Genomic DNA, 19,983 nt, shown 5'->3' with positions numbered 1-19,983 from the left:
AATAAGAGTTGCAATAGTGCTAATTTGGCAATGGTGATAATTCTATGTATAACTGCTAAATAAGGGGAAATGTTTAATGCCATAAAATGAATTAGCATTATAGTAACCAGTCATTCTTTTAAAATTTTTAAATTCTAACCTCTCAACCAAAATAATTTTCCCAGGAATATTTAGTGACATCCATTTGCTGGCTATGATGTACAGTGGAGAAATGTGTTACTGGGGATTGAAGCATTGTGCAGATCAACAATCAGAAAATCATGAAGTGGATACTGGTGTTTCTGGAGCAAGCGGCATTACACACAAAGAACCCTTGGATTTCCGAGAAGTAGGAGAAAAAATTTTGAAAAAGTATGTATCTGTGTGTGAAGGACCCCTGAAAGAACAAGAATGGAATACAACAAATGCAAAACAAATTTTAAATTTCTTTCAGCATCTCACTAACTAGTAATTTCATCTAGCCCTTTTCAAACAGAAAAATAAACCAATGGAAAAGTTCCAAAAAAGAAGACATTATTGATGCTGAATTAAAAAATATTACACTACATAAAGATATCCAGCACAGCTAACCTTTTTAAAATGCTATTATCATCTTTAATTATAATTCTTAAACCTCTGAAGAAACTGTTCTTTAATTTCTAAAATAGCATGTATACTCTAACTCAGCCTCAAGTACAGATATACTGTAATTGATAATGAGGAATCAAGCTTAGCTTTGTAAAAAAAATGTTTTGTTATTTTAGACGTTTTCATTGTATATCTTATGTAATGTAAGACTGATCATTTTAACTATACTTAACATTATTTTTTGATCTCCCTATCTTGAAGTTTACTATACTTGAAGGATTAACAAAAATCACTTCGTGCTTTGATCTATATACTGTGGATATAAAAATAGGCCAAATGAAAAATTATGACTAACATTTAAATTCTACTTTCATGATACGATAAATGAAAGATTCCACAAAAGAATTGTTAATTAGTCACCATGTACTACTACTAATGACATTTCTAATATTAGACATTTTATAAAAATTTAATCATGATTTTTCTATTTTGTTCACAAGAGTGTTCATGATTTATCAATGGAGATAAAATCAAATTAGGTTAGCTGATTTGTCTTCAGGGTACATCTTTTCATATGTGTTGATGTGTTGAAATTTTTGCCTTTCCTAGTGGGGGTGAGTGTCTTGCTTATGGTGTTCTGTCTACCTCAACTCCTACTGTCCTCTTGGGCTGACCTGTCTGATACCTTGCTGATGTCCTTTGCCTCCGAGCAGGTGATGTTACCACATTCCAGGAACTTGTTCCCATGGCCATCCTTTGAATAGCACCATTCTGAGTTTCTCTTTCTGAAATCAAATTTCAGTAATGGATTCTCATTTTGCTCAGTTTATTGACTTTTCTCTCTCCTTTATTTGTATTTTCTTTCACTTCTCTGTGTCCTCTTGATGGCTCTTTATTTTCTTGAACTATCGGCTCCTTTCAGAATTTCTTCCTTCTCTATCCAACCTCCGTCTACAGGGCACCATATAAAGTGTTCTCCATAGTCTCTTCAAATCTGTCTTTCCCTTCGCCCTTCACCCTAATCTTTCTGCACACCCTCACCATTGTGTTCTGTTACACACTTATGTGGATGTTCTTCAAAGTATAATCACCAATTCCCAAATCTGCAATTTCTTTCCTGTTGTCTAAACCTTATTTCTAAATATCTGCCTATTAAACACTTTTACTTAACACATTCCATAATAATTTTAAATTCAATATGTTCAAACAGCAAATCCTCATCTTTCACATGAAATCTTTTCTAGTTCATGTTTTCTCTGTTTCAGCCACAGAGTAGGACAACAGAGAAAGCGCAACACCAGATTCTGCCTACCTTCCCAGCGTCATCTCTGAAATTCATCCCGTATAATCATATTTTAGGCAGTCTAGCATTCCTCAGCCATTTAAATCTGGGGCTTCTTTTTGATAAACATTCTGATAGATCCTCTTGGTACAAAGAGAATCTTTCCATATAACTGCCCCGCCTGCTTGCCTATACTTATATAGCTGAGAAGATTTTATTTAACACGGCTTTTTGTCAGATTTTATAGGCATACCTCGGAGATATTGTAGATTCAGTACCAGGTCACCATAATTAAATTAACTTCACAAAAGAGTCATGAAGTTTTTGGTTTCCCACGTGCATATATACATTATATCTCTATGATACTGCAGTCTGTTAAGTATGTAGTAGCTTTATGTCTAGAAAACCAATGTACATTCCTTAAAGAAGAAGCTGTTGACAAAATCATTACCTATAGACTTGCTCCATGCAGGGTCACTGCAGATCTTCATTCTGGAAAGTACAGCATCTGCCAAGTGCGATAAAGTATAATAAAACGTGTGTGCCTATACTATGAAAATACATTTGTGCTTTCCAAGTATTAATATTTAAGTAGCTTTAAATATGGTTTTTAGAAATACAGATTGCACACTCTCATACCCCTTTTGGAGAATCACATCACCATCAGCTGTAAGCTCTTCCCAGTTCTTTCCCCATTGTGCTGTGTTTCCCTCCTCAGACACCCTTTGAGGCTTCATTACTTCTCCCTGAATCACTTTGCCCTTGTGGCCAGGTGAATATCTGCTTATTCTCCAGACTAAGCTCCAGTAATACTGTATCTGTATGGCTTTTATTTAGTTTCCAGTGAAAATTTGCTTTCCTTTGATTCTTTTCCCTTATTCTTCCCCTCCCTCATCATACTACTTTGTAGTTTTTTTCCCCCCCTTGGGAGTTGATGACCTTAATATTTAAAAAATGTATCTTTATGCATGTTGCTTAATGAATAATGGACCCCTAAAGTGTTTTTTGAGTTAATGGACATGATTCTAAGTGCTGACCTTTTCATAAAAGAGTTGCTGCTATTGTATTCCAAACTGCCATGCCCTCTATACCAGCGCTTGACAAGCCAAATAGGGAATTACTCCTCAAAAGAGTGAAGTGTTCTAACAGATTTATCACCTCAGAAAAGAAGACAATTTTGTATTCAAATTGGAAACTTCCATTTTTGCCTTCAAGACCCTTCTAAACCATTTGGGTCTCCTGCTAGTTGGTACAGTTATGAGGGTACTTTTGGGTGCTTTTTATACAACTTTTCCATCTCCCACACAATTGGAGGATAACTTATAGGCCCTAACAGTTATAATACTTTTTACTCTGTTGTATTACCAAACAGGGAATAACACATTTTTGTGTGTGTTAAAGCCTGTTAAGTAAATTCTGTCTCATTTAGAATGGAGTAACCTTAAGATACCAAATATTCTGCTTAGGCAAAGTACAATAATTCACTCATTCTGCAAGTATCAGGTGCCTGTTCCTGCCATGTTTTGCCCTAGGCACCAAATACCTAGCTTTGTAAAACATTCTCTTTCAGAACTTGTTTTCTAGTGGAGAAGATTCTATACTTAACACAGCTTTTTAATAGGATTTAAGTATTAAATAATGCTGTCTAGGAAGAGTATAAGCAGGGCCAAAGGGCTATATGACACGGAGACAATTGCTGTTTTATTTGGGGTGATTGGGAAAGTATCTCTAACTTACCTACTTTAGCATTTGTGTCTTTATATTCTACCCTTTAGGTTAAATGCCTTGCACATTCATATAATTTCTCTTTCTTATAGATATTCTAATGCTAAATTACTAAGCGCGCTCATTTTGGTTGCATTTAAAGGATTTCTATCCCCGTATGGCCTTTGAATTCCATTGTTAAAAGGAGTGAGTGGTAACCTAAAAGCCTCATTGAATCTATCTTGCTTTCTCTTCATTTTGTGTCCCCTGATGTATTACTAACACTTAAATTCTGTTAACAGATTTTTCTAATTCTTAAATTTGTAGCATTCTTTCCCAGTATGAATATTTTGATGCTTTAACACCTAAACGTCTATCCATTTTTTGCTGAATTTATAGGATTTCTCACTACTGTGAATTTGTTTGATGGTAATTAAGGTAAAATACCATGACTAAAGACTTTTCCTTACCCCTTGGCATACCATAGAGGGAGGTGAGTATCATGACTGAAACCCACAACAGAATTACATTCCTAGCTTTGCAATCCCACTATGAATCTCTGATGTTGAAGTGGGAGCTATGTTTTAAGGCATTCTCAAAATTATTTTAATGGCAGTTTAAAAAAAACCAAGGCTGTTTGATATGCTGATTTTAGATTGTCATACTTCACCTTCCAGGGCTGCTTTTCTGGTTCTTATAAGGATACCCCATCTGCCACAGAATCCAGGAGTATGTAGTTCTCTGGTATCACTGTCTGTATTATTTTAAAATACAGTATAACATATCATGTAGTGGAAGTATTACCTTAAAATGCATTTTCTGTATCTACAATTAAAGTATACAATTAAAGTATACATGCTGGTGTTCTTTACAGTTTTTGTTTTCCTACTTATAGTGAAAATTTCCAAGTAAATTGTTTTGGAGCATATAAATTTTTAAAAAAAAATAAAACCATATTCCCATATTTGTTTCTTGTTTTTTTTTGGGGGGGGGGTTTATGTCAGAATGAAAAGCTTTGTCATTTAAGCTTACTGTGGATACCTGAATATTGTTTTTTCTGATCCTAATAACTTTCAAACAGGGTGGTATAATGGTTAGGAGCCAGTGACTTGGAAGTTAAATCCCAGCCTACCTTTGTGATTCTCTGTGATTTACTTAACTTTTGTACACTAATGACACAAGCTATGCAATCTCCACTGACTGACATATTCCAGATAGAGACGGAAGTGCTCTGAAAAAAATCAGAATTTCCATGCTAACTTATGTTATGACTCCCTTTTTTGTAATATCAAAATATTCTTTATTTTTTTTTTTTTTAAGATTTATTTATTCGTACAGAACTGGGGTACAGGCTAGAGATGTGGAGGGTGAGAGGATTCACCAGAGACAGAACGGGGAGCAGAACAGACAGATCAACAAAGTACACTGCTGAGGGGAGCAGAGGGTGGGTCAGGAGAGGTCTGCCACGCCCTTGTGGATCTCCTCCGGGGCAGGCAGGGATCGAACTCATGTGGAAGTGGCTTAAGCTTCTTTGTGCTGTGCTTTAACCCACTGCGCCACCAGGGAGGGCCCATAATATCAAAATATTCTAAGCAACCATCAGCTTACAACCGGATTGCCTTAGCCTCATAAGGCACTGCCTGGCTCAGGTGAGCAAGCACTGCCTAAGACAGGAAATTCCTCTAGAAAGCAAAAAATAATATTACAACTGGCTGATTAATAAAAACAATTATAACACAATATTGTAAGACAAGGCAGTACTAGAACATGCTAAAAAATAAAGTTCTTTTCCTGCTGGGACCAGAACCACTCTATTCTGTTAAGCTTTTATTGTTCAGTCTTTAAATGAGGAATCTTACTATCTCCCTTAGTGATTTATCTACCAGAAAACTCCTCGAGCCTAGTCTTCAACCTTACTTTACCCTCTTTCACAACTTCTTGGCCCACGACCTCACCTTATCCCCCTTCACATCTCCAGCCCAGCCTCCACCCTAACCCTCGACTTCATTTTACCCTCTAGGATGTCTCAATGAGAATGAAGATCATTAAGTAGCATTTAAGGTTTAAAGGGACTTTATTTTAGCCAATCAACACTGTAGTAAATATAACAATGTTAGCCTTAAATTTTATGAATTTATGTACCTATCTTAACTTTAATAGATTGATTTTAAGAATAATGAATGTTATATCTTAGCTAAAGGGCAATACGACCCTAAACTGTTCTTAGAAAAAAAGATGATTGTAATCTCTCAGCCCAGTTCATGTGCTGATGTCATTCCACTGCTTGCTCCTAATGTATAAAATAAACTTCTGCTAAAGGCAGAACAGGAAGACTTAAACCCAATTCCTATTCCAATGTCTTCCTCACTCCCCATTCCCTTTTCTCCTTTTCTCCCTTTTTTAGGAATCTCCGCTAGCCAACACTTCTCTGACCTTGAGACCCTGCCTGTTCTGCCCCGCCCCCATAATCTGTGATCAGGGAACAAAGGGTCCCCGACATATTAATATGCTGTTATTCAACATGGGGATAGGAACACTAACTACCTTACAAGTTACTGAAGATTAAGTGAGTTAATATTCCAAGTGTTTATAGTTTAATACATAGTACATGGTATAAGTGCCCAAGAACACATCTTTAATACCTGCATAGTCATATTAAAGTTGCTGACCTTGTCTTCTGTTTTGAAGACTATTAAGGTAAAATGGGATTAATTTTTAATAGGTGGTTTGAGTTAAAGACTTTTGACAATTGAGATAATAAAACAGTGGACAGATTGATTGGAATTTAGATTTTACATATTTTCACGAAGAAATTGGATAAGTTGCAAATTCTGGATGTAATCAAGTGCTGGAAATGGTTCTAAAAATATAGAAAGCTATCTAATTTTTATTACGAGTGTACAAATGGATTTTTACACTTAATTATGCTAGGTATGTCTATTTTTTTGCACGGTGTAACAGGCAATGCAAGCTTGATCTTTATTAATACTGGTGATCTTGTCATTTTATATTTAACATAGCATTAGAATGAAGTATTCCTGTAGGCAACAGAGATCTGGCTTCAGAACAGTGTTTGGGTTATTTTCGGTAAAGTGATGTGTTTGAAAAAAGCTGATAGATAGTTCCAAGTAAGTATTTGTGTCCTTCCTATTATTTGTGTCCTTCCTATTTATAGACCATACCCTGTCCAGTGTAGTACATACTTTGTAATGTGGTCTTAAAGCTGTGTTAAAGTAATGCTATGTAAGACAGGATGGACAACTGTCTGAAGAAAAAACTTAGAGAATTTTAATATGATATCTGTAGCTCAGGTTGAAGTTTTGCTGCTATTTTATGATATGCACAACATTAAATTTTTAAAAAAGATTTTTGATGCATATAGAACCAGGCCAGAGGTACAGGGGCAGTGAGAGGATTCACCAGAGACAGAGTGGGGAGCAGAACAGGTAGACTGATGAAGTACTGTGCTGTGGGGAGCTGCAGGCGGGTCAGGAGAAGTTGCCCACCCATATAAAGTATGTGGTGTATCTAAATTTATTTCGGTATAAATTTATTTCGGTATAAATTTCCTTTATAATTGGGCTCCCTACTTGTTTGCAAATAAGAAAATGGGAAGTTGGGGACTGATAAATAGACAAGTGAAAAACCCCAGTCTGGCTGGATTGAGAAAGATGCCATTGGTTACTTAGTGCAGCATGTTGGGAGGGTCATCCACTGAATGAGTAGGAGTTGCCCAGGCCCAGACCAGTGGTTCCCTGATGAAGACATCTTCGGAAGGAGCCACTGATAAAGGGGCAAGAGACTTCTAGCAATGGTTGAGGTTAGCATGGCCCATGTTGTGGCCTAACGTGAACTGCGCAGTGACTTTTGGCCGACACTCCCACTTGGGTTCCAAACACGTCAACCTAGGCCATCTGCCAGCTGCACTAGCCGGGGCAAGCAGCCCGGGACGGGAGGTGGAGGCGCCCGCGCGGCCCTCGGCGAGTCACTTGCGGCGCCGGCGGCCATGGCTGGAAGCGAGCCACGTAGCGGAGGCAGCTCCCCTCACCCGCACCACAGCGACTGGGGCCGCCTGGAGGCAGCCATCCTCAGCGGCTGGAGGAGCTTCTGGCAGTCGGTGGGCAAGGAGAGGGCGGCGCCGAAGGAGCCCAGAGAGGAGGCGGAAGAGGCCAGCAACCTGACACGGCTGCCGGTGAGTGTCGGCCGCCTGCCAGGGAAGACCGAGGGGCCGGCCTGGGAGGCGCCGTGGCGCCCGGGGTGGGGGGCGGGGGGTGGCAGGGGCTGAGGGCACCCAGGCCCTGCCAGGCCCAGCCCCGTGTCTGCTGTCAGCTGTGAGCAACTGTTAATCTGAAACGCCCTGGCGTTGACCCCTGGGCTTCTGCCGGATCGAAGGTCGCAGCAAGAATCCACAAAGGGGCGCCTGGTAATCAGCAAGGTCATCCTAGGTTTTCTACTCTCCCCAACTGGTCTTGGGAGGAGGACATCCTTAATAGCAAGGCCAAGGAAATAAGGAAACCCTTCCTCACTTTTTGGGTAGCTTGGGAAAGTATCCAGCTTCTGAATGCTTAGCATCATTTAGCCCAGACTCACGGGATCAAAACACGTGGGTGGGAGGGTCCAAGGATATTGTGGCTATGACCCTGCTGTCTATTTCCTAGGGTAATACGGAAGTGACACAATGTACACTCAATGAAAGTAAATGGCCTCAAGTTACAGCAGGGCACAAGAATTCTACACATCATTCGTTGCTAAGCTTCAGGTAGAAGAGAAACGGGGAGAGAAACTCTAAGAAAATACTAAAATTATTTATCTCAGTTGGACGATTTGACACCCTCTCCTCATCTTCAAGTCTATTAGAAATTGAAAACTGCAAGCTTAGAATGCCTCCAGTGTTCTGCCACTGAGAAGATTCTTTAAATCTATACATCTTAATCAGGAGCCTGATGACAAAATCTAATTATATGATAAAGTCAGCTTGATAAAAATTTACTTTGAAAAATAAAATATTTCCTTAAGTAATTATTCAAGTAAGTCATATGTCAAAATCTCCATGAGAATATAAAAGAACTAGTTATTTGCTTGAAAATTGTTGAAACAATGGTTGGTTTTTAGAAATATTTCTGTGTATCTACAATTTTCAGTTATTCTCTCCTGATGGGAGGAGAATGACACCAGTATGTGAGATTTAATTTTTTATGGCACTAGCAGTTGAGATCATCTTCATCTACCCAGCATAATCACTGCTTATAAATTTAGTAACTTATCATGATGGTTTAGCTATTAATAGACTGTTCAGTCTTTTATTAGGAAACATTTGTGTTATTATATATATACTTTATCAAACAATTTCCAAGATATGTTATTCCCCTTTTTTTCCTGTTTGCTGCCTCCCTTGGTTTTAGATTGACGTACAGCTATACATTTTATCATTTCTTTCACCACATGATTTGTGTCAACTGGGAAGTACTAGTCGTTATTGGAATGAAACTGTACGAGATCCAATTCTGTGGAGATATTTTCTTTTGCGGGATCTTCCTTCTTGGTCTTCTGTTGACTGGAAGTCTCTTCCAGATCTAGAATTCTTAAAAAAACCTGTATCTGAGGTCACAGATGGCACATTTTTTGACTACATGGCAGTGTAAGTATCTAGTTTTATAAATTAAAAAGTAGATATGAAATTTGATTCCATGGCAGGTCAGTAGTCTTGGCTGTTACTAACTTGCTTCATGAATTTTGGGTTCAAGTGTCCCTTTGTAAAAATTGGGAGTTGGGTTAAAGAACTTTCCTTCATACGGACACTTTAAACTTTTATATTATGTTACCTCTCTGTGGTACCTAACTAGACTGTTGACTACCTGAAGATAGTATACATGGCAAGAGTAAACTACTTCGTTGAAATTTTCATTCATTGTTTTTAGAATACTTTTCATGTTGTTAAATAGTAAATATTTTTTTAATACTCAGAAGGAAGAAAGTCCAAAGATCAGAGAATAGTTCTTTGGCAGGATAGAAAACCATTTTTAAGTCTCTTGGAAGTAAGGTTTTGTTATCATCTAAAAGCACTGACCTTTTCAAGTATCATGTAGATAAGAGAATTAAAGTTTTTGAGCAACTGCAGTACATTGGCTTCTGTGAGGGATGCTTTATGTATGTTTACTTATTTAATCTTAATCCATGAGATGGTGTCATCTGTGTTGTTGATATGGACTGAAGTTGAATGCTAATGACTTCTTCCTAAGGTCCTATAGCTTATAAGGGACTGTTCAGATGGGCAATCCTTCATGCTCCCTTAATAGCATGTATTTGAATCTGAATATAACTTGCTTTAGTGAGAGCCCAACATTTAAGCACTGTAAGTAAAATCAAAAGAATATTTGCACTTTGATAAGAATTGTTTTTGCTATGCTAGATTTAATAGCTAAATAAGGGTTTTAAACAGATTCAGTTATCAGGGTCTTTCTTATCCCAGTATAGATGATATTATATCAGGTCTTGTGAGACTACATGACTAAAATGTGCATGTTACGTTGCATATAATTTCAGCATTGCCACTGTACTCTGGCTGGGTGGGCCTTACCTCCACAATGTTACATAATTGACTTTAGAAATCCAATGTATTTCGTACTCTGGAAAGTAATTTTACCAGGGATAATAATAGCCATGCTGTTTGTGATCATATAAATGATTTCTAATCCTTAAGTTTCCATGGGTTGATATTTCTCGAATTATATGAATGAAAAAAATTAAGTTCAAACTACAAGTGGCTTCTGTAAATGAGGTGGTCAGGCTTGGCCAAATCTATTGAGCATTAACATTGACTATTTCCTTCTTTAAGTAAAAAGTTCCTAAATAAAGATGATTATCTTGTTAGGTTAGTGATCATCATAACCAGCTTGATTTATCTGAGGAACTTTAGTTTTTATTTTGACTGGATAACTTTAATGTTAATAATACAGAATTGCTAGTTTAGGAATTCATAGCTATTAAACTGAGTTGTTTCTTTCATATAATTCTTAGCTTGCTAGATTATCTGTAAGAACATTTGAGCCTTTTTGCTTACTTAACACTTGCCAAATTGTTGTTACACTTGATGCTGATAATAGGAGTATTTATAAAACTGGCTATATTGAAGGCCTTATATTTAATTTCTGGGGACATTTATGCTAACGATCTGTGTAGTTTTATCTTTGGTGCAGTTTCTTAGTCTCAGCACTATTGACATGATGGTCTGTCCTGTGCATTGTAGAATGCTGAACAGCATCACTGACCTTGTCCACCAGTAGCATCACCCTCAAGGAAGATTTCTCAGCTCTGGACCACTTTTATTTCCATATCGCCTTGTACTTACTTTCCCCCTGTACTCAGCACACATTTCATAATGGTGTCCATCCTCCACTCTACTCCCATGGGGATTGGGACTATTAATTTTTGTCTTCCTTGTGTCTAGCATGCACCACTAACTTTTATATTGTTGACTGAATTGTAAACTGAGTATTTTCTGTGCTAATTTTCTAACTATGACAGTAACTCTTATATTATTGGCTGAATTGCAAACTGAGTATTTTCTGTGCTAATTTTCTAACTGTGACAATTTTATACAGCTATAAAATGTGTTGTCCATATACAAGAAAATCTTCGAAATCTAGCCGTCCTGTGTATGGAGCTGTGACCTCATTTTTGCACTCATTGATCATTCAAAACGAACCACGATTTGCTATGTTTGGACCAGGTTTGGAAGAATTGAATACATCTTTGGTGTTGAGCTTGATGTCTTCTCAGGAACTTTCCCCAACAGCTGGTTTGCCTCAGAGGCAGATTGATGGTAATTTTCATTGTGTTAAATTACAGTATATAATGCTCAAATATTTTTCACTTGACACTAATATTACATAGAAAATTAATTTTTTAGCTAACTCTTTGTTGTAATGAAATATAATAATTTAGTGAGTGGAACCCCTCCGGATTGCAATGGATTAAAAAAATAAAGTTATTTTTATAAAAGGTAAGCTTTCTTTTAGTTCTTCAAGTCTGTATAATCCGAATAAAAAGTTATGTAAAAGTAAATTATATGTTGTCAAGATGTTATATTTGTATGGTAGATATTTAATTTGCCTTATTTTAAGAGAATGTTAACAAAAGTTATTTATTTTATACTGTGTGCAAAGTATTTTAATATACATTAGAATCTTAAAAATGAAATAAATCATCAATTTCCCCTTTCTATTCAAAGAATAAAACAATAACCATGTGATTAGTTGGTGGGCAGAATACATAATATATATGAATGATGCTATAATATAGCTTATGCTTATTTATTGACGGCACCTATGAGATTCTAGAGATGCAGAGATTTAAAACAAAAAACATCAAAAATGTCTGTTTACCATGAAGATACTTGTTTTAAGTAAGGACAGAGGTAAGGTATACAAGTAATTAGAATATATTGTGATTAGCTCTTGGGTACAAAAGTAAGGGTCAAAAGGAGATTCCATAGTGAGCATGAAGAGTGATTTGTAGGAGTAAGCCTTTTTAAAAAGGCCAGGGTAAATTTATTCTGAGAACTACATTTCTAAAAGCACAAAGCTTTGGGTATGCCTGACACATTTGAAGTATCTCGGTGTCTAGAGTAGGGCTAGGAGATAACACCTGTAAGCTATATAGTTAAGCAACTGGGAGCTGATGAAGTCTTTTAAGGAGAAAAATGATATGATGGGGTTGTACTATACAAAGATCACTCAGATTTCTGAGTGCTGAATTGATTAAAAGGGGCCATAAGACTCAGACTCAGACTATAATAGTGTGATAAAAATATGAAGGAAATATAATTGACTGAGCATGTATTAGCTGTAAGAAGGAACACTCCAGGATTCTGGTGTAATTTTTATATTGAATAATATATAGTGCCATTCACTAGAATAAGGAAACAGAAAGAGAAAAACAACCTTTTTTTGGGGGGGGTCTACATAGGGTGAATGATAGCTACTCTTTGGGATTTGTCCACTTTGATAATTGGGAGATATGAATGGAGATGTCTGGTATAAGCATCCTTGATTTTGATTACTGGGAAATGCAAGTCAAGATGCCTGTTTTATTTGAATGGAAGCTCCACAGGGCAGGAATCTTGTCAGCTTTATTCTTAGCTGTATTGGTGACACCAGGCACATAGTAGGCACTCAATATAATTTGATGAATGAATGAGCATGCCTTTATGGATTAATAAATGCATCCAGATTTCAATAGTAAGATCTGGGCTAGGAGCCAAGATGCAGGAATTGGACAGTGTCCACATAGACTTGGACATTTCTGAGGATGGAAAGAAATATGGTGAAAATCTGCAGTGAAGTGATTATCAAAAATAGCTTCATAAATGAAGGTCAAGAAAGTGGTGATAGAACTACAATTAAATGTTATGTGTCTGAAAGATATGGAGTTTTTCAAGATGGTTGGTGAGTAACAGTTAGGACACAGCATTGGAGAATAAAAAGAACATTTGCCTTGTTGCTTTTTTCTATATGAGAGAATAAGACTCCACAGCAGAAGCAGTATCACTTGGGGACAGGCCAGTTTCACATAAGTCCACAAGGTGGAAGCAATCTCTTTAGGTGCTGCCAGAAAGATAATAGTAGGGGACAAAAGTGGATGTAGGAGCTTGATGGTTAGAAGTGACTACAGAACTCTAGGTGAGAGGTGACGATAATTTAGACTGAGGTGGAAGTGAGGATGAACAGAAGCAGACAGAGCAAGCACTTTGTGTAGAAAAAAGAAGTGGAGTTGTGGAGGAAGAGAAGGCTCTCTACAGGCGGCAAGAGGAGAGGCAGCCTAAGTGTTATGAGCCAAAGGAAGGACAAGTTTAAGAAAGGAGCTATAACAATACTGAATGATTCAGATATAAAGTAGTACATAGCTTAATATTTAACACTTGTTATTTACTAGTGTAGTATTAGGTGTTTTACATATGTGATTTTATTTAACCCTTACGATACTTCAAAGGAGTAGGTATTATTATTTTATTTTGATGTCAAAACAGAATCTAACAAAAATGTGACTGCATTACATTCAGAATTTCAATCAAAATCTCTTCCAGATATCAGCACTTGCCATATTTCCTGTTTTCTGAGGTACTATCCGTAATTCCCTATCAATTTAAAAACAACTTTTCAGAGGAGGGAAAGGCCATCTCATTGATTTTATGCATGGAGTAAGAGACTAATGAGAAACATAAAAATAAAAACAAATTTTTGCCTTGATAAATATTAGTAGCTTTTAGGATACAGCTGGCACATATGTGCTTATGATAAAATTCATGATAATTATGGTGATAAAAAAGAAATATTATGACCATATCAGTTTTTAGTTCCTTATCTACTTTTTTATTATCATGTTGTACATACCATGTTTATTTTATTCCAAAGCTATATATAATGTATAGTTTTTTTTTTATTAATTCTTTTTACTTATATTGGGTTATTTTTCCAATCTGATCTTTTACAATATTTATTAATGGATTTTCTTTTATAACTGTAATTCTCTCCTTTAGGTATTGGATCAGGAGTCAGTTTCCAGTTGGGCAACCAACATAAATTCAACATTCTAATACTATATTCAACTACCAGGTAAGGCTACCTGCTTGGTGGTGTACTTGACACATCAGGATGGGAATACTTTAGCGGAATAGAGCCTGCTTAGTATCAGCTTATGTCTAATATTTATATTTTTCTTACAGAAAGGAAAGAGATAGAGCAAGGGAGGAGCAAACAAGTACAGTTAACAAGATGTTTAGTCTACAGAATGAAGGGAATGGTCAACAAGGAAGCCGTTACAGTGTAATTCCACAAATTCAGAAGGTGTGTGAAGTTGTTGATGGGTTCATCTATGTTGCAAATGCTGAAGCTGAGAAAAGTAAGCATTATTTTCTTTTTTATAAGCATTTTAAATAGTTTAAATCAAATAACACATTTTTTTTAAAGATTTATTTTTTTATTCATACAGAATTGGGGTACAGGCCAGAGATGTGGAGGGTGATAGGATTCACCAAAGACAGAGTGGGGAGCAGAACAGGCAGATCGGCGAAGTACACTGCTGAGGGGAGCAGCGGGCGGGTCAGGAGAAGTCTGCCACGCCATGTGGTCACCTCCGGGGCAGGCGGGAATCGAACTCATGAGGAAGCGGCTTTAGATTCTCGGTGCTGTGCTTTAACCCGCTGCGCCACCAGGGAGGGCCAATAACTCATTTTTTTAACAAAGATTTATTTATGCATGCAGAACTGGGGTACAGCCCAGAGGTGCAGAGGCAGTGAGAGGATTCACTGAGACAGAGTGGGAAGCAGAACAGACAGATTAACGAAGTACACTGCTGAGGGGAGCAGCGAGTGAGACAGGAGAGGTCTGCCACGCTATGTGGGTAACTTCCTCAGCGGGGGATTGAACTTGCACTGACGCGGCTAAGGCTAGCTTGCAGTGCTGCGTCCTAACCCATTGCACCACCAGGGAGTGCCCTCAAATAACACATTTTAAATTTTTTTTACTGATTTTTAATAATTTTATTAATGTGAAGTCTGTGACCATTGTAATTAATAGTAGATTGTCAGACCTTGACATGTATTAGGATTACCTGGAGAACTTGTTAAAAACACAGGTGCTGCTTACTACCCTGGTGGATTTTGACTCGTAGGTTTTGGCTGCTTCTTGAACATCAAACACCAGTGTAAATATGATACATCCTGAAGTTTGTACATAACTACATACTACTTTTTTGTTATATACTTCTGCAGCTTTTGTTACTGATGTTTTGTCTGCTTCTTGCCCCATTCAAATAATTTATATAAATAACTGAAAATTTTTATGTGTGTGGTGGGGTATTTACCTGAAGTACATTAGTTAAGAACACTTCATATATTCTTGAATCGTTCCCATGCTAATTATATGCTACAGAGGCATGAGATCAAAGTATTATTGGACCATAATCCAGTGCTATAATCGATCCCCCAAATCCTTTGTGAACATAGTTGGGCATAAATATATATCATTTATATATATATATATATATTGTTTATATATTATATATGTCTACATACACATGTGTTATAGTTCTTGATATGTGTAATACACTATTTTGAATTTCCATTGAAGTAATTTTCCCTATGGTAGACATGGAAGCAATTACACTTTAAAGATATGAGGAAATTATTCATAAGAAATATAAATGCCTCTTACTACAGAAGACCTACAAAAGGCAAAGTTAAAGGATCAGCTTATTTATCCTACCAATATTTGTTGAGTTTCTGCTATGGTTAGGCACTGTATAGGTGCCAAAAATGCAAATGGGAAACAAAACATAATTTTATCTAGTTTCCAGTCTGTGTCCTATCCTACAGCCCCCTTATAAAACACACAAACAAAAAATAAATAATCTTAAAACAAAAAGACAATCTACTTGTATTCAAGCAGCTCAGATTCTTGAGCACCTTCCTTGGTGATATCCTTGGTGATATAAGCCATTTGTGATGATCTGCCTGTCTTTGATAGTCTTTTTGAATATGAAACTGAAAGTGCCTGCCACTTGAGGTGGGGCAGGAAATTCCTCTTCCTCCTCCTTGGTCCCAGCAGAAGCCAACCACTGCTAGAGATAGAGGATAGAGGTGTGTCTCTGTCCCGCACTCAAAGGAAGAGGTATTTTACAAGGGTATGCGTCATCAGGGTGTCATTTCAGAATCTGTGTTCACCACAAAATGTCTGTGATTTACATACACCAGTGAAAAGCAGAGATTGTCCGTGGGTATACAAAAGTTAGACCCAGTTGTATTGTTAAATCTCTGAGACTTAGGGTGGTGATGGAATTTTGAACAAAATAATGTGTATGTCAAAGCATTTTTGCTTTTAAATTATAGTGAAATCTGAATGGTATTACATTCCTCCCCCACCCCATTCTGAGTTCATCTAAATCCCTATCCTTATAAATAAGACTACTTGGTTTAATTTTCTAATAGATCAGAAAATAAACAAAGTAGTACGAACAGTTTATGTTTGGATCTGGTAATTTTTCGGTTTTCTTGTTTTGCTATTAAAATTTCAATTTTATTATTTGAAAAGCCGCTACTAATAATGCAAATTAAGGGTTTGAATACATCCCTTAGGTCATGAATGGCAAGATGAACTTTCTCGTATTATGGCGATGACAGATCCAGCTTTTGGATCTTCAGGAAGACCAATGCTTGTTTTATCTTGTATTTCTCAAGCAAGTGTAAAAAGAATGCCCTGTTTTTATTTGGCCCATGAGCTCCATCTGAATCATCTAAGCCACCCATGGATGGTAAGTTTCTGTCTTCTCTGTGAGATAAATCTTATTTTTCACTGTATTTTCTCTCTGATTTTATTCATTCCCACTCATTCTCTTTAATGAACTAATATTATAAAATTAGTTTTAATAGTTCAGTTGGTGGGAGATAGTTGGTGTCAATGTCTTAGCTCATCAGTTGGTCCCTTCTTGCCTCTCCTATCTTGGAAACAGTGAGAGGTAGAAATTGAGGATTGTGTTTTTGTTTTTAGAAGTACTATCATGGTTTTGAAAGCATTAATATATTGTGCTTTAAAGGCCACAGAAAATATAGATTTCATCTTATTACAGCTTACTGCTTTTCAAATTTCATTTTAATCATGGAATCCTTTCTTCAATGAAACCCTAGGTGAAAATAGATAAAGAAACATTAAAATTGGAAATGCTTTTGCTGAAAAGTTAGATTTTCTTTCTTCCTAAACCCCTGTCCCTTCCATGAAGCCCTGGAGATTCTTGGAACACAGTTTGAAAGCTACTTACAGAGGTGAGCTTTAGAAGTGGCAGTCTTAAAGACCCATTTTGGCACTAAGATGTCACACTGGCTGACTATCTGGGGTCATTCAAAAATGGTTTAGTTTTCAAAGTGGATTTGAAGCCATTTTTTCCCCTAATACATACAAACAAATCATGGAATTGGTAGTTCTTTCCATTTCTAAGGCTGAGTTACAAAATAAATAATAAGCCTATTATTTGTAATAATTATGAGGGATCAGAGATAATTACTTTATCTCAACTCTCTGGAAGACAACATTTGAATGACTTCACCCAACATTTACTGAAAGTTTAAGTTCTATTCTTTTTTGTAGGGTCTAGAAAAATGTCCCTTGTAATCACAAGATTTTCAGCTTAGTTTTTATTGACAATTGTCTCTCTTTTCTGCTCATAGGTCCAGGATACTGAGGCTGAAAGTCTAGCTGGCTTTTTGAATGGCATTCAGTGGATTCTTGAAGAAGTAGAATCTAAACATGCAAAATGATCATCCTTCTGGACCCTGGGAACTGAAACAACGTGAACTTGTCACTAAAGTCATGATGTGGATATTTGCTTTAGTGGCTCATTTTGACCTGCCTTGGGCAGGTAGGCAATATACTGGACAACTGTAGCTATGGTGTTTTTTAAAAATACAATTCTTACTTTTTACCTTAAATCAATTACAAGAAAAAGGTTCAATGCCAGCAAGCATTTGTCCTTAAAATTAAATTAACATTTTTTGATAACTTTTATATTTTCTGTCTTTTTAAAAATAATAAATTCTGGATAAAACAAGTTTGTGCCTCTTTTACCTTTTTTTAAAAATTTTATAACAGTTTATTTTTACATCATTTTTTTTCCCATCTCAATTGTAATCCCCACGGGTTTCCCATCACCAAGTCACCCGTGTGCCATCACCATAGTCCCGTACACTTCCCTCCCCACTCCCCTGTTTTTGATCCCATTCCCCATGTGCCTCTTTTATCTTAGTGGTTTCTATTTTTTTTTTTAAGCTCAAAGATTGGCTTAGTGGGGAATAGCAGATTTGTTAAACTTTCTACAGGGTTCTTTCCAAGAGGCTTTAATTGTTATCAGAACTTTTTATTTACTAAATATTCTGCTTAAAGGGCATTTCATTAAAGCAGGAATTGCATTTAATATTGTGGTCATGCAATTTCTGTTTTCTGAAACATGAAAATTAATAACATGTAATACCTTTTCAGTGAAAATAGCTTGATGGGAGGCCCATGGGGATTACAACTGAGATGGCAAAATGCACAAAATGAAGAATGATGTAAAAAAAAAGAAAGAAAGAAAAAAAATGGGGCCAAAAAAACCAAGAAAATAGCTCTCCTTGAAGGTTCTTGCTACTTTCAAATAAATTTGAAACCAGCAAACTTATTTGAAAGTAGCAAGAAGTGAAATCCTAAGTTACTGAAGTGAAATCCTATTTCATCTCATGAGAAGACACTCCAAAGACGCAGAGGATTATATGCTCACCTCCTCATCACAAGTTGCTTACATTTTATAGAGGACACATTATAGCCCTCCAATCTCACTGAAATGAAGGAAATTTCAGGTAAGGGTAAAAAGAGCATAGTAATTTCAGTAGAGCTTCCATCCCATGAATAGGTGCTGTTCCACAAAAAAAGGAAGCCCTCCCCCCCCCATCTCAGGTACACTCAGCCAGAACTTAACCTCAGGTTTCTGTAGTTGCAGGCAGGATAAGCAATGCTGGCATCTTGCTCCATAGAGGAAGATCCTCTGACTTAGACAGGATGTTTGATTTCCTTGTAGATTCCAACTTGCTGAGCTAGAGGAAGAAAGGAGGGAGTGGGTCTTGGTTCAAATCTCACTGACTCTTGCTGTTCTTAGTTTTAGTAGATTAGTTCTACATAAATTTGTATTCCTTTGCTGTAGGGCCACTTACACTAAATTACTATAAAATCATTTTCTTTAGTTTTTTCCAGGAATTGTTCCATAGAATTCTTTATGCTGTTAAACCTAAATGAATCCCCCTTTGCCTTTCACTATGTGTAGTTTTGTCACCTCATTCATTCTTAGTAATTTATGACTGCTCACTTGATTGAACTGACTAGATTTTTATTAATTCTGTTCTTATAGAACTAGCTTTTGATTTTATTGGTTTATTATATTGTTTTTCAATTTTCCATTTTGTTGATTTATGACCTAATCTTAACTTTTCTGCTTTTTTCAACTTTAATTTTCTAGTGAATTAGGTAAAAGTTAGGTCACTAATTCTGGTTCTTTTTAAATAAATATTTCAAGCTATAGATTTTCCCCTAAGTCTCACGTATATGCACACATTTTGATATATGTTGATATTGTTCATGTTTTTATTATTAATATATTTTCTGAAAACTTATGATTATGTTTCAGCCCAATAATTTAGTATTATGGTTTTAGTATTCTTTAATCACTATTTCTTAGCTATTTTGTGATTGAATTTGAATTCACAGCATATTTTATACAATTTCATTTCAATAATCAATTTACATTCAACCCAAATCTGTCTTTATATTTTAAGTGTGTCACTTGTAGATAAAATGTTATGGATATTTCCTTTTCTTTTTCTATTCAGTAAATACTTATCTTTTTTTTTTTTT

General features: G+C 36.4%; 2 protein-coding genes across 2 annotated transcripts in view; both read left to right on the top strand.

Moving 5' to 3' along the window:
* The window catches only part of LOC101618982 (chromosome unknown open reading frame, human C5orf51), a 21,410-nt gene extending 16,901 nt beyond the window's left edge, over nt 1-4,509 (top strand). Inside the window, exon 6 of the mRNA XM_004678473.2 lies at nt 165-4,509. Coding sequence (XP_004678530.1) covers nt 165-448 — 284 coding nt within the window. The 3' untranslated portion in view covers nt 449-4,509. The remainder of the gene's footprint in view (nt 1-164) is intronic.
* A 3,002-nt stretch (nt 4,510-7,511) lies between these two features.
* FBXO4 (F-box protein 4) lies at nt 7,512-18,143 on the top strand. Its single transcript, XM_004678347.1, has 7 exons — nt 7,512-7,745; nt 8,956-9,191; nt 11,155-11,375; nt 14,091-14,166; nt 14,277-14,452; nt 16,686-16,861; nt 17,772-18,143. Exons 1-7 carry the CDS (start codon nt 7,560-7,562, stop codon nt 17,859-17,861), a joined length of 1,161 nt encoding a protein of 386 aa, XP_004678404.1. The 5' UTR covers nt 7,512-7,559; the 3' UTR covers nt 17,862-18,143.
* The last annotated feature ends 1,840 nt before the right edge of the window (nt 18,144-19,983 follow it).

This window comes from Condylura cristata, unplaced genomic scaffold (genome assembly GCF_000260355.1).
Source record: "Condylura cristata isolate star-nosed mole 26May11 unplaced genomic scaffold, ConCri1.0 scaffold00007, whole genome shotgun sequence".
Lineage (NCBI taxonomy): Eukaryota > Metazoa > Chordata > Mammalia > Eulipotyphla > Talpidae > Condylura > Condylura cristata.
The sequence above is the reverse complement of the archived record's forward strand: the minus strand, read 5'-3'. Positions and strand labels throughout refer to the sequence as shown.